This window comes from Varanus komodoensis, unplaced genomic scaffold, assembly GCF_004798865.1.
Source record: "Varanus komodoensis strain SLA01 unplaced genomic scaffold, ASM479886v1 scaffold31, whole genome shotgun sequence".
In the NCBI taxonomy this organism is placed as follows: Eukaryota; Metazoa; Chordata; class Lepidosauria; order Squamata; family Varanidae; genus Varanus; species Varanus komodoensis.
The window spans coordinates 672,557-698,829 of NW_025335780.1; the positions used below are offsets into that span (position 1 = coordinate 672,557).

The 26,273-nt window shown below is 51.0% G+C and overlaps 1 protein-coding gene across 1 annotated transcript in view; it reads right to left on the reverse strand.

Annotated features, from left to right (window-relative positions):
- The window catches only part of AR (androgen receptor), a 122,567-nt gene that overhangs the window by 27,894 nt on the left and 68,400 nt on the right, over positions 1-26,273 (reverse strand). Inside the window, exons 3-4 of the mRNA XM_044437856.1 lie at positions 21,015-21,131; positions 2,120-2,407 (exon numbers count right to left, since the gene is read on the reverse strand). Of these exons, the coding sequence (XP_044293791.1) occupies positions 2,120-2,407; positions 21,015-21,131 (405 nt within the window). The remainder of the gene's footprint in view (positions 1-2,119; positions 2,408-21,014; positions 21,132-26,273) is intronic.

Genomic DNA, 26,273 nt, shown 5'->3' on the forward strand with positions numbered 1-26,273 from the left:
CGACCAGCCTTCCTTAGCCTCAACGCGCCATGCAAACTTAATTCTGCAGCCCAGGATCCAACTTTGCTTCCTGTTGGCCACAGCACTCCTCTTTCTGGGGAGTCATGAATGGCTGCAATGCTTGCTTGCTATCAAACTCAAGTTTGTCTCTAGGTACAATGGCCCTTAAATTCCATCCTAGTGGGTTCCTACTGACCATGTCCTCATTTTCCAGAAATCTGTCCCAGAAAGCCTAGGAGAGTCCCTTGCTTGGCATTCACCAGTTCCATTGTGATCTGCATTCTTACGGACCGACTGCTGTGAGGATATGAAAATTAGAAACAGAATCCGACCGTTTGATTCTGACTGTAGTGAAAACAATACACCTCCTACTTAAACTGGAGCCAAGTGTGCCAGAATTGAGAGGGCCCTGGAATCTAATTTGCTGGTGTAAAGTCAAGTTGTTTTCCCACAATTCACATACAAAGCAGATCACACAATATGCAGACAACATGACATAAGCAGAAAGCGGAAAGCACTGCCGAAAAGAGTCACAGAATCACAGAATAGTAGAGGCCGTCAGTCCAACCCCTGCTCAATGCAGGACCAAAACTGCACCCAATTTTGGTGCCCTGTGAATAAAGTTGCACCAAACAGCTCAAGCAAGTGAATCAAACTGCAGGGTAGTAAGGAAGGCTAAAGTCCCTTTTCCCAGCTCAGCTTAGCAGATAGCATGTTCTTGACCTAAACTTGTGACACACATTTCTGCTCATTGACCATGGGAAGGGCTTCATTAGTAGCTTTTTATGGACCACTCCCCCTGAGCAAAAATCTGATCACAAAATGCAGCTAACAGCTGCAAACAGAACCAAAAGAAAACAAACATCTTTTCCCAAAAGGGCAAAGACACTTTCGACAGCATCCTCCTACGCAACCGCTTTCTACAGGGAGATGATGCCAGCAGGCGAAACGTTTCCTGATCTACTCAGGCCTTGCTACTTGCTTCTCGTGTAGTGAACCAAAGTACAAACACGTGGAATAAAATGATTGCGGATTCTTGTGATCTCACGGGTTGCACCTCAGTTTCAACAAGTTTTGGGGAACTGTATAAGGAGGGAAGAATGAAGGGATGGTTCTCTTTGTGACTGCAACCCCCTGAAAGACAATTCATCATGCCCGTGCACTGCAAATGCTGGTACAGAGACACAAATCCTTGAAGAGAAGTTTTATGGCTCTGAAAAATACAGGCACCAGAAATGCCAGTATGCTATAAAGAGGGCTGCATGTATTTTATATCAAGCCATTTTAACTGTCAACATCTTGTTTTTTCCTGCAGCCCAAACATATTTGTTTATTTATTTATTTAGGGAACTTCTATGCCGTAGCCTCGGGGCGGCTTTTCAGACTTTACTCATATTGCTTCCCTTAAGGAAGAAGCACTTTGGAATTGGCCGGAAGACCCGACTCCAGTTGGAAGTGGCCTTTCACAGGAAGGCTGAACTGCAGCTTGCAGATTAATTTCTAGTTTTGGAGGGTCCATGGATATTTTTTGAAATACTGGAATGTTTTCATCCAAATTGTTCTATGGAGTTTTTTCTCATCCTTTATTTTTTTACATTCACAATTTTTAAAAATATATCATGCTTCAATTATTTCAACTGCAAAGAATGAAAGAAGACATCATTTTAACTGCAAAGATTTGAGCAGCAATAATCAGAGGTGTGAACTGGGCATTTCACCTAGTCTGCACAATAAACTGTAGTCAACGTGTTGCAGTTTGCGTTGGGGTGACGGGGTCTGTGTGTGACATAACAAGACCAGTCCCATTCATGTCCCTCAGGTAAGAGCTTGACCTGTCCACAAGGAGGCCAGGGAACCCTGACCCTCTCTGGTCGAGGCAGAGGTGCAAGTTACAAAGCAGGACGTAAGCCGAAGGAGCGGAGCTTAGAGAGCAAGGAGGAACCCATGAAGGGGCGCTGCACATCTCAGCATGCTTGTGGAAATATAACTTGAAGTGCCAGATGCAACACAGGTGGAAAAGTGTCAGGCCAGAATGCAAAAGGGGGGGGGACGTTTTGGACCCGTTACTTTCAGGTCGCGCTGGGGAAGCAGACGGGGAGAACTCAGAGCAGCTCCTTACCTGGCAAGGCCTTTGCCCACTTCACCACGTGCACCAGCTGCCTCTCCCCGAGCTCGTTCAAGCTGGTCAGGAGGGCGGCGAAGGAGTCGGGCTGGTTGTTGTCGTGGCCCGCACAAACCATGCCGGGCTCGATCGCTTCCAGGACGTTGAGGAAGATGGGCTGGCAATCCAGGGTCTCAAGGTGGACCATCGACATCTTTGGGGATTGCTCCTCCGTGGGGCTTGATGGGCCAGCGGCCTCCCCTTCCTCTTGCAACTTCAGGTTACCCAATTTCTTCAACTTGCGAGCTGAAAAGAAGACGGGAATCACTCAGGGCGCTTTGCTCACTATAGGTTGGCGGGGGGCCCTTGACAGGATGGGCAGGATGTGGCAGGTGGAGAAAAGCTCCTCGAAAGCCCATGCAGATCCCCAGAGCCTGCGGCCAGCACGGAACGCGTGCTCCGGCCAGCTGCCACGGCGGCTTCAGGAGCCGCACGGGCCACGCCCAGATGCTTGGGCTCCGTGTGCCACTGGCTGCGAGAGCGTGGGAGGCAGGGTGGGCAGGGTTTCTTGCAGCTACCATGCCCTCGAGCGGCTATGTGGACGCACTTTGGGCAGCCAGCGCACCCTCCCTGCCTGCAGAACAGATGCCTTTTCATCGCCACCTCGGCGCGGGATTTTTGCCAGCCGTGGCGGCCACCGATGGAAGCTAGGGACATCAGCAAGGATTGTTCCAGGGACTTTCCACAGCAGAGGCAGCAGAACTTGGAAGGTGACAGGGTGGGGAATGGCCTTCCTGCCCCAGGTATGACTGTCGTGGCCTCTGACTGCTGTGGCAAAGAAGTGGTGGGATTAGCAGGACCTGCAACCTGGTGTCGCAAGGCTCTTTCTAATGCTATTATGGAAACCAGCTAGAAATGGGTGCAGAAGGCATTTTTGCTGGTATCAGCTTCGGCGCCAGTGTGCATTAAGAAGGTTTGACTCACGGCAAGCAAACAGTAACTGCAGAGATGAACACATTAGACCCTTCTGTGCAGCTTGTAGGTCTCAGTGACCTGGTTCACTTGACCAAAAGGAAGAAAAAAAAAAAGCAGAAACAAAACAAAAACAAAGATATGAGCTTGGGCAGCGAGCCATCCCTGGCTTTTGCGATTTCCAGACCCATCCCGGGTTACCCCAGTGGCTTGATTTTTCCAATCAAAGCACCCAGGAATCCATGAGGAGTTCTACTCCTAGTGGGTTGCCATGTTGCCCACAAGCGGCTGGCCAGTTCTGCTGAGGGTTTCACCCTTGACCAGCAACTTTCGTAGAAGACTGGCAAAAGCCACTCGGCCGCCACCGGTGCCACCCACCCCGCAAGGGCCCCAGCAGCAGCAGGAGGGGCTGGAACGCTCCCCGCCCACATGATCCCCAAGCATTTTCTGTGCCTTCAGTGTAGTTCCAACTTTTATTTCATTGTATTAATTTGATTTTGGAGATCACGAAAGCTGCCCTTTGCCATTGCACTGTGACTGTTCGGGGCAGCCCCTTCCGAATGCCCAAGGCATGGCCAGCAGAAACATTCTTTTTTAAAAATACTGTTTTGCATGACATCTTTTGTACATATCTTAAGGTTATTTTTCTAAAGTTGCAATTGTGCGATTGTAAAGGTTCACAGTTGTGCAACTATGGTGCTCTGAAGCCTCGGTAGTGGCAGTGCCTGGGGGCGAAGTCTGCTGCAAGGTGAAGCAGGTAGAAAGAAAGCCAGTATGTTTCCCCCCTACTCTTTGGTTTGTCTCGACAGTTGCTGTAAGGCAAGATGTCAAGAGAAGCCAGTGGCACGATGGATTTTTGCCAGCGAAAGGGGTTTTGGGTTAGCGTTTCTCTCCCCATTGCAGCAAGAGCCTCATGATCCCCCATGGATGGGCTTTTTAAGGAAAAGCAGCTGCCCGAACTCTGGGCTGCGCTGAGGAGGCCTCTGCATGTCCCAGCCAGTAGATACTGCGTGCAGGGAGGCAGGGAGAGAGTTTGCACTTCTGCACTTTTCAGAGCCCCTGGTGGTTCAAGACGCGCATCCTCGTGGGGATTAAAGGTGAGGGGTGGGGGGAGATGAGGCTCTCCCTTTTGAAGGGAACAGCAGCCTGATTTCACGATTATTGAAGGGAAAAATGCAGTGCGAACAGCTGTGGGGAGCCAAACCTGGCTTGCTATCCCAGCAAGGAAGAGGGAGAGACGATGCAGTCCTCCCACAGCGTCCTCTGGGATACCACCTGGAGGACCGAGAGAGGTGGGGAGGAAGGGAGCGAACGGCCCGCCATCAGCCTGATTGCCTTCGGGACCACGGTGCGTTGTTCGCGGCTTGCCAGGGAGGGCTGACATGACCTGCCCATTGAGTTGTGAACGGCAAAACTCAGTGCTGCATTAGAAAACAGGCCACTCACAAATAGAAATGTGAGCGGGGAAATGACACCACTGTGCTTGGCCGGGCATTTGTGTCCTGGAGACCTGCAAGAACGGGGAAGTCTTTCAAGTGCGTCTCTCGCTGAGCTCTGCGAAAAGCAAGGGATCCTTTTTGCCAGAAAGTGCCTCAGAACTGCGAAGGTTTACTTCGAGGGGGATTTAAGCAGATTCCCTGTTCCTAGCAGATGGCAACCTTCACGTAAAGACCTTGCATCAGGTTACACTGGCCATGAACAAAACTCTAGGACATCTATTATTACAGCTCTCTAATTCTCTGAAATGGACTGTTTACCACACACGTTTATTTATTGATTGATTTGGTTCCACTTCTTGGGGTGCTCTTCATAGGGCTGCCCTTGAAAATAATCCGGATGATTAAGTGGGTGCAGAATGTGGGAACAGTCCCTTCAGAATTGGCATCCTCATCACCATAAAGCGTACAGAACCCAGTTGTGTTATTTGAGACAGTAAAGCCTTTTATTTCTCCTCAACTTCTTTCTCCCCCATATCAACAATCAGCCTGGAAGAAAATTAATATGAAAAGCAGGGACAGGATGGAAAGGAATCCTGATTGCTTGACTTGAACGAGAGAAGCATAAAATGAAATCTGTTGTCCTTGGGGTTTTGGCTCCCTACATTAAATGATACTTATCTGAAACTTCCTTTGGCCATAATGAGAAAAATAAGCCTCCAAACGTAAAAATGTCAAATCAAAGAGCAGCTGCGTAAATCAGTGCAAAAGCTGGTCTTTAAATAATATGCTTTGGATGATCTACAGTAAGAGCAATTAAGGGAGGCCTGCTCTGTAAAAATGGGAACATGGCAGTAAAAGCAAGAGCGAGTCGGCTTGGAAAAACAAGCGCGAAGTGCAGGGCGACATCTCCTGGCATTATTTGTGTGTGGGAGGGAGAGGGGAGGATGGCTGAGAGCGGCCCAGTCATCTTGGACTCCCGCAAAGGCACGGTGGCAGCCACAGAACCACTTCCCCAGCACCCGAGTGGGTTGCTTCACTTAACCTGGGGGCAGCGTCTTCTTGTGCCCCACTGTCAGCGGGGAGCAGCGGGTCCCCTTTCCCGAAGGCAGCAATGGCTGGCTCCGTTTTGGCGCAATGGAGAGGGCCAGGAGGCCGGTGACAAATGATAAACGGAAGTCCACAAAAGGGCAAGCGCGGCAGGGTGAACAGGATTCCTGGACACTTTGGTGGCCGGTGGCACCTGAGCATTTACAGAGGCTCTCAGTGCTGTGAAGACTCACCTTCCATTTCCTAGAAAACCTACACATGCCCCAAACTTGGGGAAGCCAACATGCAGAGTGCAGCCCTTAGATCAGCCATCCCTAACCCGGTGTTCCCAGATGTTCTGGACCTCAGCTCCCCTCAGCCCCACCCAACATAGCCCATGCTGGGAATACTGGGAGCTGTAGCCCAAAACGTCTGGAAGGCACCACGCTGGGGAAAACTTCCTTAGAAAAAAACCAGTCATATTTTATCGTTTCTTATTATGACACATTTATGCCACCCTTTTGCACGAGGCCAGCTCAGGATGCAAATTTAATTAATAACATACAGAAATGTGGTCTAATATGATGTGTGGTAAGAATACTAAAGCTATACTCCTGGAAACCTATAAAATCACTAGTCTAACAAACTAGCTAGAATGCCTGGGGAAACGAATAGGTTTGCTAAGGTGCTGAAAGGAAAGTACCAGCCGTGCCAGTCACAGCTGCACACCAGAGGTAGCTCCTTCCCTGGGCATCACCCAACGCACTGCGGTCCCCGGAGAAGCGTCTCCCAGGGCTGCTACAAAGCCCAGGCCAGATCTGAGGACCAGGGAGAGGCGCCCCTGCAGGGATTCGGGCCCCAAACTGTTCAGAGGCTTCAGGGGAAGTGCCGGCAGCACGAATCCAGCCCCTTGAGCGGCACGATCACACACGGCTCCCCCACTTGCATTCCTGGCCACCACGTCCCGCAAGCGGTGAGGCTTCTGAGTAGCTCAGTGACCTGATTGCGCCAGGCATGCCCCGCATGAATCACAGTGCACCGGTTCCACATGCGGGGTGACCAAAGCTTGAGCCACTGTGCCCAGGGCATCCCATCTCTTCCCTCCTGGCGGAGGCCTTCTGGATCTCAGACGGCCACCGGGGGTCAAGCAGCACCCCACAGCTATGTGCCTGCTCTTTCAGCCGGGTTGGGAGCCCATCCAGCACAGGCAGCCTTCCAGTTCGTGGATGTGGGAACCATCAACTGCAGGCGTTCTCTCTGGCTACCCTCAGCTCGTTGGCCCTCCTTCAGCCTGCCACTGAATCCAGACACCAACCCAGCACCTGCAGCCGCACCTGGCTCTAAGGGCATGAAGGAATACAGCCGAGTTGCTGCTTCGACCACAGCTGGTCCCCACGTATCATAAAAAGAAACCGGGTTACACAAGCATTGGCAATGGCCATTGGAGAATGTCTAAAAACGCAGCAGGACTTATTGGAACCAATATGAGTGAAAGGTGGGCCGAGTGCTTGCCAAACCTTAAGAGTGCTTGCGCATTGTATCCTTCCTTCTTCATGCTTGTGTTGTACTTGACAAAACTGGTTTCCTTGGAGGAAAAACCACCCCGAAACTGCAGACTGGGCAAGAAGGATGCTAGCCAGAGATTCTGTTCCAACCACAGAAGTGTCAACCACCAGTTTCAGTCTGCCATTGATTACCCTTTAAATGTCTGCATTGTTTTAGGCCACAGAGTCTCTTCAGGCTTAAATGGAAAACAAGAACTCCAGCTGGTAAATCCTTAAGACAAATGCACAAAGGGACATTTGGCATTTACAGAGGCGCTCACTACATAAACGCAAGGCCAACTGTCAACCTTTGCACGCACAATTCTGTGGGGATGAGAAGGGCATCAGATCATATGCGCTTTGCAGGCACATCGCAGATGCTAGCGCGAAGGAACCCCCTCCACAGGTTTGGCAGATGCCGTTTTGCACCCCAGGCCAGGAGCAGCTGGTGGGAGTCAGGGCAGGTAGAACAGACAGCGGAGACTACGGCGGGGGGGGGGGGGGAGTTACCAGGATTGTAATGCCAGGTTCACTGGCATCTCCCAACCAGTCGTCCATGTACTGTTTCTCTCAGTATGCCCTTGGTTTCCTCAGACCACCCACATCGTGGCTTTCCCCCTTGTACCATCATTAAGGCAAAGGTAAAGGTTTCCCCTTGACGTGAAGTCAGTCATACCTGACTCCAGGGGGTGGTGCTCATCTCCGTTTCCTGGCCGAGGGAGCCAGCGCTTGTCCACAGACAGTCTCCGTGGTCGTGTGGCCGGCATGGCTAAACACCGAGGTGCACGGAATGCTGTTACCTGCCCACCAAAGTGGCACCTTTTTATCTACCTGCATTTGCATGCTTTCGAACTACGGGGTTGGCAGGAGCTGGGGCGGAGCAACGGGAACTCACCCCGTTGTGCAGATTCAAACCGGCGACCTTTCGATCAACCAGCCCAGCAGCACAGCGGCTTAAACCACCTGCATCCCATCACCCATCATTAGAATGAGCTAAACTGGTGGTACTGTCCTAGAGCTTTTAGTAGGCTTGTGAGGAAAAGGGCTTCAGCAAAACAGTTTCTGTTTCTCTCCTTCTAAATTGTTGAACTCATTTATTTGTTATGCAGTTCTATTTCAGACATTTTGTAAAGAAATTTTCAACCACCATGAAAGGATGTTAGATTGAGAGAGGGAGAATGGACCTCCTTTCTAAGCAGGCTTTTGAACACAGAATTCCCAGCACCAAGCACTTTTGCTCCTGCTACACCACAGCTTTCAGCACACTCAAAAGCATAGATTCAGTGTGTGTGTGAGAGAAAGAAAGTGTGCACACATGTGAAAATCAATCAATCAGTCCCAGTAAATAGTTTGGCTAGAACATCCTGATGTGCTAAGTTTGCACGGGGTTCATTGCTTTCCAGACAGAAAAATGTCAACGTGCCACGTCTACAGCCTGGAAGGGTTCTGATGGCTCATTCTGCTGCCTATGTCAATCAGGTCATTATAACTTTATATAAATATTCTAAATAAACAAACATATGTTCTTGCCAGGATTACAGAACAAGAAGTGAACCTTTGGTGGCCTTCCCATGACATGTGCTTTTCTGGACTCTATGAACTCCTCAACCGTGACCCAAAATGATCCTGCAAGCAGGGCGCTGATTTCACTAGTCGGGAACCCATCCACTGCAACGCCCTCTCTACACAATCGGTTCCCTCTTTCAGGCATCTGCCTCCCTTAGTTGCCTGTCCAGGCCGGTTCCCTGACATCAGCCTGCTGTGTATGCAGAGTGAGTCCCCAGGATCAGTGCTACACAGTGCGACCTTTTCTCAAAGCAGTGGTCCCATGTTGTGGCTCAAGGCCAAAATGAGCCCCCCAAAGCCATAGCCATGCCCCAGGACAGTGGTTTGCCATGATGTTTGAAGTATATATTTAAAGAGGAAACTAGGTACACACAGCAACATGGAGCTCAGGAGTGGTTCTACAGGCCTTCGACTTTTAACAAATCCTTATACTCATATGGGAGGTCATTTTAGTGGAACCGAAGGCAAGGCATTCTACTGCCAGTTCTGCTCACCCCACCCTTTCCCATTTAGATTAGCATAGCTGCTCCCGGTTCTGTTTTTCTATGACTTGGATTCCTACTAACATTAGCCAAAGTCTTGATCACGGATGGGAAAAGATGAGGCCCTTTTATGTGCACCCAAGAGAAGAATTTTGTTGACCCTAACAGAGATTCTCAAGAAAGCACGTATGTGTGCATGAATGCCAGGGAGAGAGGCTGAGAATAGGGGAGATGAGGATATGAGATGAACTGTTTTGATCATCTCTGGAAACAGTGGCGGGGGAGAGTCGCCATCCTCATAATTCACATTCTGCCCTTCCATCTGCTCACTGAGGCACAAAACTTGCCACAGGCTGAAAAATAGCAGCAGCTCGATATGATTGCTTCAGTCCTGCATGGACTCTGATGAAACTGAAAATATGGCCACCGGGCCCTTGGACGGAGGGAATGGCAGGTTAGGAACGAAGAGCCCTGCAAAAGCTCTAGTTGGGCAAACAGAAGTTTTGGCTGTGCCCTGGCGAGGCTGTAACACAGGAAGGATCGGCAGATCTAAAACTGGAAAGTTCTGTTTCAGAGGGCTCTCTCTGCCAGAGGGTGGAAGGCCATTACTCATTTTGAGTGCTTTCTGAAGCAAACGCAAAATGTGCCTGGCGTGGTGATGGGCAAAGATCACCCTTGGCTGCAGCCAACGCCTCCTTGGATCCCTTGACAATGTGGGCAAAGAGCCCTCGGTCCAGGCAGAAAAGGTGCTTCTGCTGTGAGTAATGCCATCTTCCATGGTCCTAGTTTGGAAACAAGGCCATGTCCAGGCTGCTCGCCTGCCTGCCCTGGATGTGACAAGAATCTAAGATGGCGGTGCACCTTGGGTGGGAGCAACTGACAGAACTCAGCACACTAAAGACTTTCACAGCTGGCTCATTTAGTGAAGAAATTCCCCGATCCACCAGGTATTCTGCAGAGGAGGTCCAGAGATGGTCCAGAGGGGGTGAGTAAGGCAAGCTGCAGCCTGGCAGCTTGGCTGTCGGCTGCCAGCACACCCCCCCCCCCCCACCACTTCATCTTGCCCACCTTTTCCTCCTTGGCGAAACTGCTGGATAGGAAGTCTGCAGGCAGCTCTCCCCCACTCCTTGCTGCACCCGCATTCAATGGATCTCAGTTCTTGAGTCACAGCAAGCTAAACCCACAATGAAGTGCTGACAGACAGACCGATGGAGGGAGGGAGGGAGGGAGGGAGGGAGGGAGGGAGGGGCACTATTTTGTGCCCAAACACAGAACCTGTGTGTTTCTTCCTTACCCGCCAAATCAAAATCTCTTCGCTTCAAATCATCCTCTTCCTCTGCCTCCGTGAGCAAGCCAACCTCTCCAGCTTTGCCCATCAAACCGTGCATCACGGCACTGGTGACCAATGATAATCGGTTCACTGTGACCAGCCAGCCACTGAAGCATCCCATGGTGTGGCTGGGGCCACAGTCCGGAGGCAGAGCACCTCCTCTCTGTGCGGTTCCCAGTTCTGCTCCCAGCACCTCTAGGAAAACGGGGTACCAGACACCCTGCCAAGTCACTGCGGCTCACCAGTGTCAACAACAGTGGGCTATACTGCCCAGTGGTCTCTCTGAGTATACAGCAGGTTCCTGTGTTTCTATTTATGGGTGCATTTCTCTCTGGGGTGCAGAAGAAGTGAGAAGTGTGTGGTGTGGGAGAGAGAGAGAGAGAGAGAGGGGAAGGAACTTGTGGAGGGATCACAAATAGCATACTATTAAGCACAAATTCAAGCACGCATTTTCACAACTACTTCTAAGCCAACGTTAAAGACAAAGATATAATAGGCCCGGCAAAAAGGGTTAGAGTGACCTGGAAGGAAGGATGCGTGCACACCCATTAAGAACACTTCTTTCGGCAGTTTGTCCCAAGGAGAGACAGAAGCCTGTGCAGCCGCAGGTGGAAGGCAGAGCCAAGAAGCTGCAGGCGGCAGAACCAGGGCAGCAGGGGAGAGAGGCAAACTGGCCCTGGGATCGCATCACGCCGGCACAGCAGAGGTCTGTGGGGGGACTCGGTGCGCTCAGCATAACAGAGGCACCCTCCTTTCAGTCCTCCCCTGCAAAACTGCCTCTTTGTAAGGCAAAAGCGGGCAATGTGTGACCCTGGAGAAGTTTGGGCCTACAACTCCCATCAACCCTCGGCACTGACTATGCTGTTTAGGGTGTAAGAGACCCATTGCATCCCTGAAGTGACAGCCTGATGGGAGTTGTAGCCAAAGCAGTGGTTGCTTCATGTGGTTCATGCTGATCATACGCCAGCAGGTTTTCCTGTCTGCCCTCTTTATCAGGACCCATTCCCAGCCACTGAGGGGCATTTATTCCCACCTCCTGGCAATGTGGCCAATGGGGGGTGGGGGGGGCAGAAGCAATAATGGACACCTGTGCCTGGGGAGTGGGCCCTGGGTTCCGAGTCTCCTTGCTCAACACCGTGCCAGCACCGGGCCGGTGGCGCTAGGCATCTCTTGTGCTCCAGGTGTGCTCTCCCGGGAGCACTGGGATACAGCTCCTTCCCCGCAGGAGATGGTAAAATGAACATTTAAAAAGCCAACAGAGAGCAAGCAAGGAAGGAAAAGGTGGAGACAGAAACCTGCGGCACCTCTGAAGCAACAGCTTGGAGGTCCTTAACAGCCCATTACTCTGAACACCAGGCAATGCCATGTCTTCCCACCTTAACCCACTTGACAGGTGAGGCAGAACCACCTGCGCATGTCTGGATGTCACTCCTGCAGGCTGACTTCCCCCTGGCAGGCAGTGTAACCGAATAGCAAGACAGACCTTGAAAGCTAATCCCCTGGCGGGTCAGAAAAGCCACGCTTCTGTTGCTCTGACTCCCTGCTGGCCCTGCGTCTCACTCCAGTCCTGAACAAGCAGCAGAATTCACCTGTGGCCCTTCCTCTCTTGCTGGGCTGTCGTGGTGCAGCTTGCCAAAGGCCTCACCAGCTGCTATCAGAGCAAGGCATTTGGGCAGGGCGGTGACTGCTCCAGCAGAGATGGCAGGGACTGTGAGAGGAGGAGGTGGAGGTGGGGGTGGTGGAGGAAAGCTTTGCTCAGTGGTGCCGGGGGTAAGAACGCGAAAAAGCCGAGCACGTCTCTTGGCTTGAGGGGGAACGTGATGGAACATTTCCCCATTCGCTTCTTCCTCAAATGTATTTCTGAGGACCCCCCAATCCTACAGCATGCTCAGCCACAAAGAACAGGGCACTATCACGTGTGTGAATGTGTCCACCAGATATTAATGGAGGATCCTACAACTCCCCGTGGGTGGCATTTCATGCTGCCAGGCGCTTTTGCTGCTCCTGCGCTGTGGCTAGTCCGACTGGTAACTCTCTTTCATCGGCTGCTCATCACACGGCAGTTTTGTCCAGTTGGGTCCCGTGTATATTTAAATCCTCCACAGAAACTTCCAATGGAAATTCAGAACTGCCACTGATGATTCATCACCAGACATTGTTCTGAAAATACCAGCACTGAAAATATAAAGGCTGTTTGAGGCAGAAATGAGGTACAAAACAAGTTATTTTTGTGCACTGAGTTTTGTTTTTGCTTTACTTTCTCATTTGCCAAAGTAGCCCATAAAAATAATGAAGTGGGTCCTTTGGTGGAGGCAAGCCTGAGCCAGGAAGCAGCTTCAGAAAGAACCTGAGAACGTGTAAGAAGGTTTTCAAACAAATCTGTAAAATGCCAGTGCCAAGTAGGCAGTGGGTTTTGCAAGGCATCGCCTGCTTTGTTTCCTGCACATAAGACTATGTCCAAGAAAGGAGGTTACTGCATGCACAGCACCCTCTGTCATTTGGGGAGGAAGAATAGAAAAGACTCTTTTTATTAAGTGTTGCTGGATTTAAAAGAGCTCAAATAAAAGGAAAGAATGCTTCCTGAAAGACAAACCTTATTTTAAAAAATCCTTGGTTTGGGGTGGGTTATGCAACAAAACAGTCTCTGAGCCCTACCCTTCACCTCTGCTTTGACAGTCCTGGGAAGCTGACAGCATGCCTGTGATGTCGAGTCTGGAGTCCGCAGGCCATGCCGGTGTTAGCTCAGCAGCCACGGAAAGACGGCACTGAAGGCATCTATTTCGGGGTGCTTTGCAATATGGCAACTGTGCGCAGCTGTCCTGGGGAACAGCCACCCAAACAGCGAGCCCCACGGATGTCCCTCGTCCCCCTTTAAATGGATTCTGCATGCTACGGATGTCCCAAACGAGATGGGCTTCAGTGCAGCACACTACATAGCCCCTGGTCCACATAGGCCTCACCACACAAGGAAATGCTTTGTATGAGCACAATGGGTGCTCCCCCCCAGGAGATGCCCTGCATGTCGCATCCTCGTCACGTCCCCCGGTCCCTCCAGCACTGCACCCGGATGCGTTCTGTGAGCTCAAGAATGCCTCCACGTCACCAGCCACCAACTGCACACCTGGTTTTCCTTTCACCTTCTGCATTATTATGAGCAAGCAGAACTCACAGGACCCTTTCTTTGAGAGGATACGATCAGATTTCTAGCCCAGGGGTCCATGGGAGGGTTGCACTGGGCTCTGGGCCTAAGCTGCTAATGGTCACCAACTGGTGCTCTAGGATTAATACTTCTAATCCTAATCTTTGAGAAGCACCCAGGGAATGTTGGTTTTTGGGTGCCCTAGAAGGAAGGAAGGAAGGAAGGAAGGAAGGAAGGAAGGAAGGAAGGAAGGAAGGAAGGAAGGAAGGAAGGAAGGGACATCTTGCATGAATATTCCCTCTGCAGAATCTGAGTTAGAAACACACCATTTCCGTCCAGGAAGGAAGACTTTCTGGAAATGGCCCAAGCTCTGCTACTTTCCAAGCCATTCTGCAAAGAGCATGAGGAATGCCTTGGAAATGGGAAGAGAGAGTTGACAAGGCCTCTGGGACTAAGTGCATGGAGCTTGCTTTGAGGGCAAACTGATTCCACATTCCACAATCCATTCCAGGGTTTTGGCAGAACTGGAAAGATTCATTCCTGAAACTTTCCAGAAAGCAACCAAGAGCCTTGGCAAACAATCCAGCCCAGAAAGTCACTGGTCCTTTGCCCTCATGGGCTCCCAATGCCCCACAGAAGAGAGCAGTAACAGAAAATCCCAGGGGTGTGAATGTTCTCCAGTCCCTCTGCAAACAACAGCTGCTTGGGAGTTACAGGAGGAGCAGGGTGACCTGGAAATAGCATAAACCAATCACAGCAGCTGCGGCAGAAACCCTCGCGGCTCTTTAGACCCGTTGCCAACATTCTAACTCTGGCAAGCAGCGGAGGCATGGCCGTACCTTTCCTCTCGCTTCAAGCCACCTCGCATGTGATGTTCCAAATGGCGTTTGCGCTGGCCTTGTGGGAGCAGGCATTTGGGTAACTGGCATGCACTTACCCATTAATTCCAGGCAATTATAGGAAAAGCTCTGCCTCCCGCTCACCAGCCTGATGAGACGGACAGCATTCTGCTCACCAACTGTCCCCCTCTAAAGGGCTTGTGGTCTGATGGCGTGGCAGCATCTAAATGCTGGAGTTGCTGGAGGAGCAGCTGCGAAAGGTGCGGGGTGGGCTGGAGGAGCGGAGGCGAAGCCCAGGCTCTCCAAAGCAGCTGAAGCCCGTTCCCACCAGAGCCCCTGACTCCACCCATGCTGACGATGCGCTCCAGAGGGCAGCGGGTCAGAGAGGCTGGCAGCTCGCAGAGGTGAGCCGTAGGGTGACCTTCAGAGCCAACCCTCCGAAAGGCCCCTGGGCTGTCTCAGGGCGTGGTGTGGCTAGAGGACTCCCACAAGAAGGGGAGCAGCAGGTCTGCCGAGCAGACTGGGGTGCACGGAGAGAACAGCCCCGGCTCTGCTGCGTTCGCCCAGTGCACCTCCTGGCAGCCTTTTGCACGATGCCCTGGCGCGGCAGCGGTCTGTGTGCATGAGCAGAAAGGCGTCTCCAGCTGTCCCTCTGCTCCCGTTCAGGAGGTGAGGATGGGCAACCCCTTTGGCTGGTGTTGCTCTAGGACCGTGATGAACCCACGGCCCGCGGGCCACGCAGAGCCCTCTCTGTCGGCACGTGGGCCAGGTCGCCCCCGCAGCCGAGCGTCGGGTAACAGCGCGCGTAGGGGCCGTGCGCACGCTCGGAAAGGAGTAGCGGCGCCAGGCGATGACGTCACATGCCGCGACTCTTGAGCCACGACTCGCCCGAGCTTTCGCATGGCTGGTCAGTGCGCTGCCAAGGATATAGATATATATATATATATATTTGCTTGGACTGGCTGTGAGTTGCTTTTCCTAAACGAAAACCTCAGTTTTCAGGTTTCGTTGCAGTGTTGGCACTTTGCGATAAATAAGGGGTTCTGGGTTGCAGTTTGGGCACTCGGCCTCTAACAGGTTTGCCATCGCTGCTTGAGGAGAAGGGCAAGGCAAAGCAGTGTCACTTTTGGCTGCAGGGAGTGGCCTGCCAGCTGGGAAAGGCCTCAGGCCAAAACTTCCAGAGGACCCTCCTACTGCTCAGAGCACCGCTCCTCTGCGAGAGGAAGACCTGCATCTCTCAGCGGAAGCTACTCCAGCCGGACATGTGAGAAATGGTCTATGCCAGCTCAGGTAGGCAAGATATGGCCTTTCCAGACAACCACATGCCCTTCTTTCTTTGTAGAGACGCCAACACGAATGAGATGGTGGGGCTGGCATGGGTTGGACCACTCCTTTGGTTCAACTGGCACTGAGAAAGTGAACAGATTAGTGTGTTTGATGAACTAAGTCTTAGAGCAGCCACAGTGAACCCTTTTCATGTCTTTCCAGGTTGCAAACCCAAATTGGAGAGGCAGCATCCAGCAAACCAAACACAGCTGGAACAAGCAGAGCCCAGTTTCTTGAATCCTGACCATACACATTCCACATTGTCTAGGTTTCGAAGCACAAATTCCCAGTGCAGTCTAATCCCAATGTTTGCTCAAACAGAGCATTGCCCAATGCTGGTTACTTTGAATTTTTGGCTATCCTGTTCATTCAGAGGGTTGCAATCCCCTGCATTTGTTTTGACACAGTTACGAGGGCTGCTCCACGGGGGCGGGGGTGTGTGAAATGGGGTTGTGGTCTATGTGGACAAACCGGAGGAGCATGAAAGCGCTTCTACAACATGTTCTGATGCCAATGCACCAGAAGACCTTCCATGCCAAGCTACCCAGTTTGGTCTTTGCTTAATAAAGATCAAAGTATTTGATTGCCAGGGATGTTGCAAGTCATTGACAGTCAACATCTGTGCAATACTACGACATAAGAAGCTCTTTGGGTGGAATTATCTCACTGATTGAGTCCTGCTGAAGAAAATTAATCGGTAGCTGAAATATTTCCCATGCAATCCTACGCATGGCTACTTGGAAAAACTTCTGGGTAACACATTTAGGACCGAACATGTAATGCCTCCAATGAGAAAGCAACACTAACAGTTTTCTTGACAACTCAGGGGGGGCTGCAGCAGTGAAGGTGATTCAATGCCACGGAGGCAGAATAGGGCTAATATTCTAGTGAGCTGCTCTTTCACAATTCGGAGCTGATGCATCGTTAAGAAATAGGGACACACACCTCTGTTGCGTCTTACATGGGAAGCCCCTATCCTTTTCTCTGACTCGCATTTGTGGATAGAAGTTCACTGAGCAGCTAGAGGTTTGCACAACTGGAAGGTGCACAGATTGCTGGGAGCAAGGTAGGGAGTCACTGCAATTGGCAGCGAAAGTGAGAGGAGAGAAAATAAGAAAGCAGAGCGGCAAAGCAGGGAAGACCAGAGAAAACGCGTGCATGGCTCTGCATGAGCAAGAGGCCTCCGTGTTGCTTTTCTCGCTTCCACAAAGCTGCCCAGCCAGCGAAAGGGGTTTCAGGACATGCCTGCGCAGCCCGTTGACAGCACCTGCCAACAACTTGTTAACACAGAAAGCACCACGCAGAAGGAAGTGTCGGGCTGAACCAGGCCTTATTTTGGGAAGGGCAGCTCCACATTCGCCCTCGCGGAGCACCTTGCGGCCGTGTGTGAGCAGGCGCGGACTGAGCAGTGGGCATTGTGCCCCGCCAAGGCGCCTGCCACCAGTCTTTGCCCAGGACTGATTCACTCCTGGCTTTGAGGCTGGGTGAGGGGGGAATCAAATATGTATATTGAACAATGTTCCCATGAGAAAAGGCTGGTCTTCTGATGGTAGAACATCTCCCCAGAAAGAAAAAGAAAGGAAGAGGAGAAGCATCATTTGGAAGTAAATCCAGATCTAACCAGAAGTAGACCCCACTGAGTCCAGAGGGATCTAAGGCTCATGCAAACGTCTGAAGGATCAGTGGAAGCGTGCGGGAAGCCAAAACTGGGGAAGAGGTCAGTTTCACACCACTGTGGCTGAACGCCTGCTCCTCCGCAAAGGGTTTCCAGGATCCCATGCCAATCGCCACACAATCTTGGCTTTTCTCACGCTTCCCACCCTGATTTCCGCAGCTGCAATCATCCTGCCCCTAGCAGAAACTCTTGGACAAGGTCCTTTGCATCTTTCCTGGCAGTGGGCAAGAGAAAAGGGTTGTGCCTCGCTCTCTATTTGCACACGAAATTGCTTAAGCAATTAACTGTTTCTTAAGGACAATGTTATGGCTCTCTTCCCAGAGGTAGCACAAACCTCCTGCTAGAGGGGAAAACTATACCACGAAGCGATTTTAATTAATGACCATGTTGTGCTTTTAATCACTCACTGAGAGGCTTTCCAAATTTTACTTGGGATGGGAATAACGGCTTCGACTATCCACTCTTGCATCAGGCAAACACGAGTCCACATAGCTACTGCTATCTGATAAAGCAGATATTCATCATTTTCTATCCATCTATTCGTTTATGTAAGAGCACCAAAGATCAAGGTCCCTGAAGTTAAAGGAGACAGAACTGGCATTTCTTTCTTGCCGAGGCAGAAAGGATAAAGCCAGGGCCAAACCACATGCAGCTCTTCACCAGATACAACTTTCACAATTCCCAGTTGTGTTATATCTTCCCCGAAAGGGTAGGTGTGAGGCACATGGGCCCAGCCCAGCCTGGAAGCCTGGTGGCAACAGAGGCAACTTTAACATAGTGGGTTGGTTGCCAGTCTGTCTCAAGGGCCAGAGGGCAGAGCCAAGGGTCTCCCACAGTCAGCAATCCATACTGCAGAAGCGAGGAGGGGAAAAGGCGCGTGACCTTTCAGATCCTGCGTGCAAAGAGGTGGGGGATCCATCCAGCCACACACATGCTCCTCTCCCCAGAAGCAAGTGACCTGAAGCCCATGGCTGCACAACACTGGAGGCGAAGCCACGTGGCCACACAAACCGATGGTGCTAATCGGAGAAAGCAGTCCCCGAATCCAGGCACAACCCACTGCCGAAGTGGAGGCAGATGACGGCGGCAACAATGGCAGTGGTAATACGATGTCCATCCAAAAGGCGTCCCCAGAGCTGGGAAGCCTGGCCACCCATTTCTGACAGTCCGTTCTGCATGCATATTTATTCATCTGTCTAATTTCTAGGCTGCTGAATGCAGGCTGTCTAAGCAGCATGCAACGATCAGGCACAACAGCAACACTGCAGTTCCTAGTACAAAACAAACAAACCCAGCTGCTGGTAGCAGAACGAGATCTGACAGACAACCACCTGTTAAAATCAGGTCTCAAACAGCCTATGAAGAAAGACCACTTTCACCTGGTGCCAAAACGAAGGCAGTGACAGTGCCTGGTGGACCTCTCCAGGAAGCCCATTCCGGGTGGGGGGGGGGCAGCCACTGACAAGGTCCTTCTTCTAATTGCCATCTCTTGCACTTCCTTTAGGAATGGCTCTTTCAAGAAGCCCCCATGCCCAGATCAAAATGGGCAAGTAGGTATACAAGGGAAAAGGAGGCCCTTGCGGGCTCTGGCTAGCTCCCTGGCCAGAGCTGGCCTGCCTGCACACACCAGCCATTGAGGAGCTGGGCAGGAGAGACCTTGCACCCATCCTGCTGGAGGGATCTGGTTGCCACCATGCGCACAGAGTGCTGGACTGGATGGAGCTTGGGTCTGAGCCAGCAGGGCCTTCCTTATGTTCACATGCATGAGAAAACAAGTGTATGCACCAAATAAGCAGAGTACAGGCATCCAAAATCCACAGGGCATTTCCCCAAAAGGGGATTAAGGAGGAGCATGAACAATTAAATTAAGACATGGCAGGGAAACCAAGAGAGAAGATCAAGGCTGTCACCTTATATGCACTTAGCAGGAAACAGGTCCCATAGATCTCCGTGGGGCCTAATTCTGAGTAGACCTGGACTTGCTCTGGGAGGCAGGCCAAAAAGAAAAAGAACCAGAAGAGGGAACAATTTCCTACCTTTCAGAGTGCAGTATAAAGCTGCTGGCAGGCTGCTTCTGCTGCTACTCTCTCCCCTCTCGCAGAGCAGACATCTATTTCCGTTTTAAAATTTTACTTTAAATGTACACACTGCTCACTCAGAACCTCCCGAGCTGAGAGGATAAAAGGAACCATCCTTTTCTGCCTCCACTCCTTCCTCCTCCTCCTCCCCACAAGAGAAGGGGAATCATGTGTTGCGTTAGACACAAACAGCAATTCTGCTCCCTGCCTCCCCCATGATCTGCCCCCTTCAGCAGCCCAGGGTAGCCACAGGCTCCCAGATTCAAAGTAGGATTTGCCTGTCGCTGTCCTTCCTTACCAAGCGGTGTTGGATGTTCTGCTCTTAAACATGTGCTGATTCGCATTAGCACTAAAGTGTGGCGACGGCTGTGGAACGGCTCATGTGATAATTTTAGAGCTAACCAAGTCACATGAAATGCATGTAAGTTGTTAAAGTAATGAAGCATGGAAGCATCCTGGGAGCTGCAGGCCCTTTTCTGACTCAGCTCACACCAGCTTGTGCCATAAGTGGCTTTAGATCTGCAGTGAGGGCTAAAAGATGAGAACTGCGCATTTACAAAGGTTCCTGAAATTTCCTGCTCTCCAACATTTCAGGACAATTCACATTGCTAGCCCATGCATGAATCTTGGGTGAAGAGAGTCAACACTGATGACTCATTATTGCCCAGATTCAGTCTTCCGTCTCTTGCCAAGATAAGACCTGGCAGTGAGGCCAAGAAAGGCTCCCCATTGCCTGAGAGAGACACTACTGGTCGGCACTGGGAGAAGACTGCCTTGGGCTGAATGCACCGATGTTTCGACTCGGGGTTCAGCTGCTTTATCCAGTTCCACATATTTCACGGCATTTTATTGTTTTGTTGGCAGCTTGCTGTAAACTGCCCAGAGAACTTCAGCCAGAGGGCAGTACAGAAATGAAATTATTAACAACCACCACCACCATGCCCAGGACTATCTTCTCTCGTCTCCGTAGGAGATGAAGGGTAAGTTCCAGAGGAAGATGTCCGTCCCACATTTCCTGCTGCTGAACTGTCCCACAAGCTAAGACAGGATGGGTTCCTTTCACTGCCTCACGTTCCTGCTCCTGGTTTGCCAAGCAGAGATACCTGCTGTGGTCACAGGCTCCTGCTTGGGCATCGCACAGGTCAGATTCCTCTGGTAGCACTGATTCTGGGCGTGTCTCCCTTAAAGATGGCCATTTTAGAATAAATAAACGAATCAAGCAGGCCTCGCCTTAGTGCACGGGGTGAGTTTTTGGAATCTTGGCTGAAGTCCCTTTGATCCTCAGGCATGATAGCTACTGTGAGCTTGTCCAAAGGTCATCAAAGTAGGACATGCATTCGATACAATCTCTCTGCAAACTACTCTGACAAGAGGCATGATTACAGCAGCTGAGACCCTCTCCATCTCTCTCACTAGTTCTATTAGACACACGACACACCATGAGCCAAGCAAGCACACTATGAAAAGGAAAAGATCCCCAAACAGGGCGGATGTTACCTCCCAGAGTCATCCCGGCTTCGTAGCATTTTCTCAGACGGCAGGAAGGGCAGTTTTTCCTTCGAAACTTATCAATGGTGCAATCATTCCGGCTGGCACAGAGGTACTTCTGTTTACCTAAAGAGATTGGAGATCAAACATGAATAGAAAAAAGCAATTGCTTCATTGCTAGAGAGTATCCACAGCTTGGAGACACAAGCTGAAAAAATGTTTCAGCAGAGCACACAACAACAAGAATTTCCAGGCAGGTAATTGAATCTGTATCCATTCAAGCAAAATTCTGCGACCCTGCTCTTACGCAAATCAAGGCAATTTGCACATGTGAATGTTGCACCCCACCACACCCACTTCTCCTAGTCACTAGAAGGGGGAACCAAGGATTCCCATCCTCTAACCAGTATTCACACTGGCCATCCCTCCAAGTTCCGCAAGTTCAGCTGGCTTTGCCCACATTTGCCAATAATATTGTCTGTTTTTTAGATCACAGCGTTTTTTAAATGAAAACTTAGATTTTTGGAATGCTGAATTCCATACCCAATGATCATATGTGTGTGAGTGTGTGTGTGTGTGTGTGTGTGTGTGTGTGAGAGAGAGAGAGAGAGGGAGGGAAGGGGAGGGGAGGAAACAGGGGAAACCACACCCCTGCATACGGGATGGTTTCTCTCACACTGAGCTCAGTGGACATGAATTATACACATGAGAAACCATCATCCAAGAGTTCTGTACACTTGCCTCTCACGGAGAGTCCCTTGGTGAAAAGACAGTTGCCACCACTCTTGGAATGGCAATTGTGCATCTGCTTATTGTTATTTACACTGCATAGTGCTTGTGGTGCTGAAGTCTCTGAAAACAGTGGTGTGGTGTCATGGAGTATTCACAAACATCCAGTCAGGTCAGCACACTGTTGATGGTACTGAAAGCTGCTGTGAGATCCCAGAGTACCAGCACGGCTGCATTCCCCATCTCTTTCCTGGCATACGGCATCATACAGAGCAAGTAACCAAGGCTGTTTCTGTGGGTTGAACCCTGACTGAAAAGGATCGCTCTTATCAAAAGCGCCTGGAGTCAGTTGGCAGCCTCCTTTGCCCGTGGAAGGTTCTGGAATGGGTGGCCGCCAACTGCCGACACTTGCTGCCTGCTCAAAGTTATCAAGGCCTTCTGGGTCAAGGGAGGATTTCTTCAGAAGTGGCCTCACCTCTGCCTCTCACAAGGAGGAGTAGAAGCTTCCCTGGCAGAGCCAGTTGCTCCTTCCCTGCTGGTTGCATGAGCCAAGAGGCAAGGATCTAGGACAGAAATAATTGCACGAACCTGGCCAAAAGATGATTGGATGGAGACAGTCAGATGGGGTTCTTCGCCTATACATGTGCCCAACGGGAAGCACACACCAGAATCTGACTGCATCCACCTGGAGCTGTCTTCCACCTGCACGTAAGCCATCCCTCACACTTTTATCATTCTCAGCGCCAGGATACACCCTACATGTGATCATGCCCACTGTCCAGGAGGTTTCTGTGTCCGGCAACTCAACCAGGGCTTCAACATGCCAGCCATTTCAGCCAGAAATCCTGCTAGAGCTCTCTAGAAACCATCCCAGTCCATTGGCCTCGGACCTTCTTGAGAAGTTCCCCACCTCTGAGCAGGGGAAAACTGCCACCGGTTGGATCACAGCAGGCAGTGATCTGCCCCAGCAAAGGGAAGAAAGGAAGGGCCCCTCTCCGCAGAGCTCCCTCCGCACCTCCTGATGAAAAGACCAGGTCGAGGATATGCCCTACTCCATGGGCTGGGCCAGTGACATGCTGGGGCAGACCCCATGCAGGCCAGGAATGCCTGAGTTGGGATCTCCTAGAGCCAACTTTTGGCTTTTAGGTGCAGCTTAAGGTACGGTCACGTGCCAATCTATTTCCCCAGGCCTGTTTTATTACAGGAATCGACTCAGAAGTCTGCTAAGGTGCCCTTCAGTCAATGCTATTTTCCCACCACACGGTGCACACCTGTTGGAGGCTATGCACCTGAGGGTGGGCAGGTGGGCAGGCAGGCAGGCAGGCAGACTCGATGACACAGGAAAGTCGGAAGAAAGAAAGGGAGAGAAAGGCCTCTGCTCACACTAGCAAGAAGCAAGAGAAGATTCAAAGGCTGTTATTTGGGGGAGTGGGCGAAAAGGAGCTGAGAGGAAACGAGAGCCATGCCCAGAGCTAAAACCCCGTTTAAGCCAGGATGTTCCCAACGGCTGCCTTGCCCGGGTGCATAACCGTACGTGGGCGCCCCAGCGGCCACAAGGAAGAGCAGCGTGTGGCAGACTCGTTGTGGGAGGCAGAAGAGGCTGGCGCTGTCCCGGGATGTGGTGACCGACCCCTGCCAAAGACGAGGTCCCGGGCTGGCCGGCCCCGAGCCCCTTCCACTCACGCCTCCAGCAGCCACAGTGCCGCTTCCCAGAAGAGGTCCTCGCAGCCGGTCCTTATCAGGAGGTATCCCAGGCAACTGCGACTCCCGCAGCCAGGCCTCCCACCTGCTCTTCTGCCCTCGCCCTCCCCAGGCCGCCTGGCGTCGCACAATGGTGCTCTTTGTTTGATACTGTTGACCTCCATCCGCCAAATCACAACAACCTGTAATCAGGGCCTTGTATAGAAGTCATTATGGTGCTTTTCTCTTCTAACAAGTCACTGCCTCTTTCAGGAGGCATGGTGTGATGCTGAGGCCCAGGCCTGGAAAACAACCACACATTAAAACAAAAAGCAGAAACAAAAAAGCCCCAACCTTGTAATTGCCCTTATTAGAACCTGCTTATAACACTCAAGACCCTCGGCTGCGAAGGAGAGCAGCATAATGGGGCCTGAGTGCATTAATGCAATGTTTCAGCAAGTTCTTTTAACGCGGCCAGCTCTCGGCAGCTCCTCTCCTCTCCCCCGCCCCGCGATTTCTCTCATTTCCCTCATTATCAGCTTTAAGGGCACTTGTTTGATGAGGGAGGGGAACGGAAGCACAAGAGGCAGGCCATGTGAAATCTCTCGGCTCCGGAGGGAGGACGGATGGGCAGCTGGACAAGCACGGCCGCTGCACAGAGAGGGGGCGATCTTTCCCAAACACGTGCCTTGAGAAGATGGGACCAGCTTCTGGAATCCCGGCACCCCACTTGTGGGGCTGGTGGAGCAGAGAGTTTTGGGAGTGTCCCCGAGATGCCTGTGATACTGTGAAGAAAACGCACCTGTCTTGTGTAGGATGCCACAATGAAGCACCGAGGGACAACAGTCAGGTTTGGATGCTGCAGCAAAACCATTCATGCAGCACCCTAAAGACTAAACCTGACACAAACCATCCTGCACTTTTTTGCAGAGAGAAGTTACTCTCCAGGGGATATTTTTACAGCCCTGGATAATCAGAGCAAGACTATACAGGATGACCCAAGAAGAGCCGTGATGGATCAGGCCCGGGTCGACCTAGTCTGGCTTCCATTCACATGGGGGCAGCCAGCTGCTCACAGGGCGCCCCAAGCACAAGAGCCCCTATCTCCCCAAGTTCCCCCACAAGTGGTGGCACGTGGAGCCATCCGGCTGAGCTGCCCTCAGTCGCCTTTCCTCCATGAAGTTGCCAACCCCTTTGCAAGCCAGCCAGCTTGGTGGCCGCCACTGCACTGGCTGGACGGGAATTCATAGTTTAGTTCTGCGCTGTGTGAGGAAGCCTCCCCTTTCAACCTGTCCCCAGTCGTCTGGCAACCAGCTCCATGGGATCGCCCCGTTGGGGTCAATAGTTCTGGGAGACTGAGGAAAATATCTCCAGCTCCACTTTCTGTACACCATGGATACTTTTGTACAGCTTTCTTTTGTCCCCTCTCATTCCACGTCTTCCTAAGCTAAGCAGTCCCAGTTGTTGTATCCTTTCCTTGCAGGGAAGTTGCTCCACCCCCTTGATCAATTTAGTTGCCATTTCCTGCACTTTTTCCACCTCTGCAATATCCAGTTTTTGCTGCAGTGATCAGAATGGCATGTGGAACTCTGTTTGCACAAAAACGTGCATAAGGCCACTGTGGGAGAGGCAATGTTATTTTCAATTATTTTTATAATTCTACCTAAAGAACGGTTGGCCTTTTGTGCAGCAGCCACACCCTGGACTGACATCATTCCTCCAAGATCTCTGTCTTGGTCAGTCTCTGCTAGCTGAGAGGCTCAGATATGCTATGTGGAAAAGACTTCACAGGGGACAACTGAAGAGAAGACTTACAGTTCTGAAAAACAGAAATATGTCTGCACAAATCTCCCTCTTTCGCTTACTATTTTCAGGCTGACTTGTTCTAAGCACTTCAGAATAAACTGCGCACTCAATTAACCACCCTTTAAAACATACAGAACTGTAAAAAGCTTTTATTTCCTTCTGAGCATCCCTGCTTGCCCTCCCTCTCATTTCAGTGTTTGGAAAACCTCTCAATTGCTTGATGGCAAGGCTTGTTCTGAAGGACTTTCCATTTGGCAAGCAATTAGTGATCAGTCTTCCCGATGTCAAGAGCCACAACGGGTACAAAGCACTTGCTGGTGCAGTGATGTCATTAAAGCTCTAAAATTAGGGGATGCATTTATTTTAATGGTTATTCTCAGAACATCTGCACTGGGCAACGAGCTGATGCATCCACTAATTATCTGTACAGAGCCGGAGCATCAGCTGTGGAGATGCCCTATCTAAAGTCAGGGCTTTGGTCCTTCCAGACCAGGGATGAGGAACTTGGAGCCTGCGGAGCAGCTCCCCACTGACACCCTGACGCTGGAAGACTCGTGGGAAGGGGAACCCCTTGGCATGATTTCTGATCGACAATTGAGGATAAAATCAGCATCTCCCACGTGCGCCTCTCCTCAACTCAATTGGGAGTGTTCGTGCTGAGATAAAAGCAACTCCATCATTACATCTGAAAGGAGGAAGCCACATAAATTGCCACCCACGGCTGGGCTTGCTCTCAGTTTTAAACATATAACCTTCTCATATTCTCAAGTCACGTTGAATAAGGATGGACATTCCTGCCTAGTCCAATTCTATGGAATTCCACATTTCTCACTGCCAAGTCTGTCCCATGCGGTTTCTGTGCAAACCAAGCACTTATAGAGTGAAAAGGGGGTTCTTTTTGACATGTTTTAAAAATGTGCACATTCTGTGAGCATTTTTTTGAATCGCACACATTTTGGATATTTCCACCCACTGAATAAAGCATGTTTGGACACTTTCGAAAATGCATGCATTGTCCTTGCACATTTTCCAAGTGTGTGGATTTAATAGGAT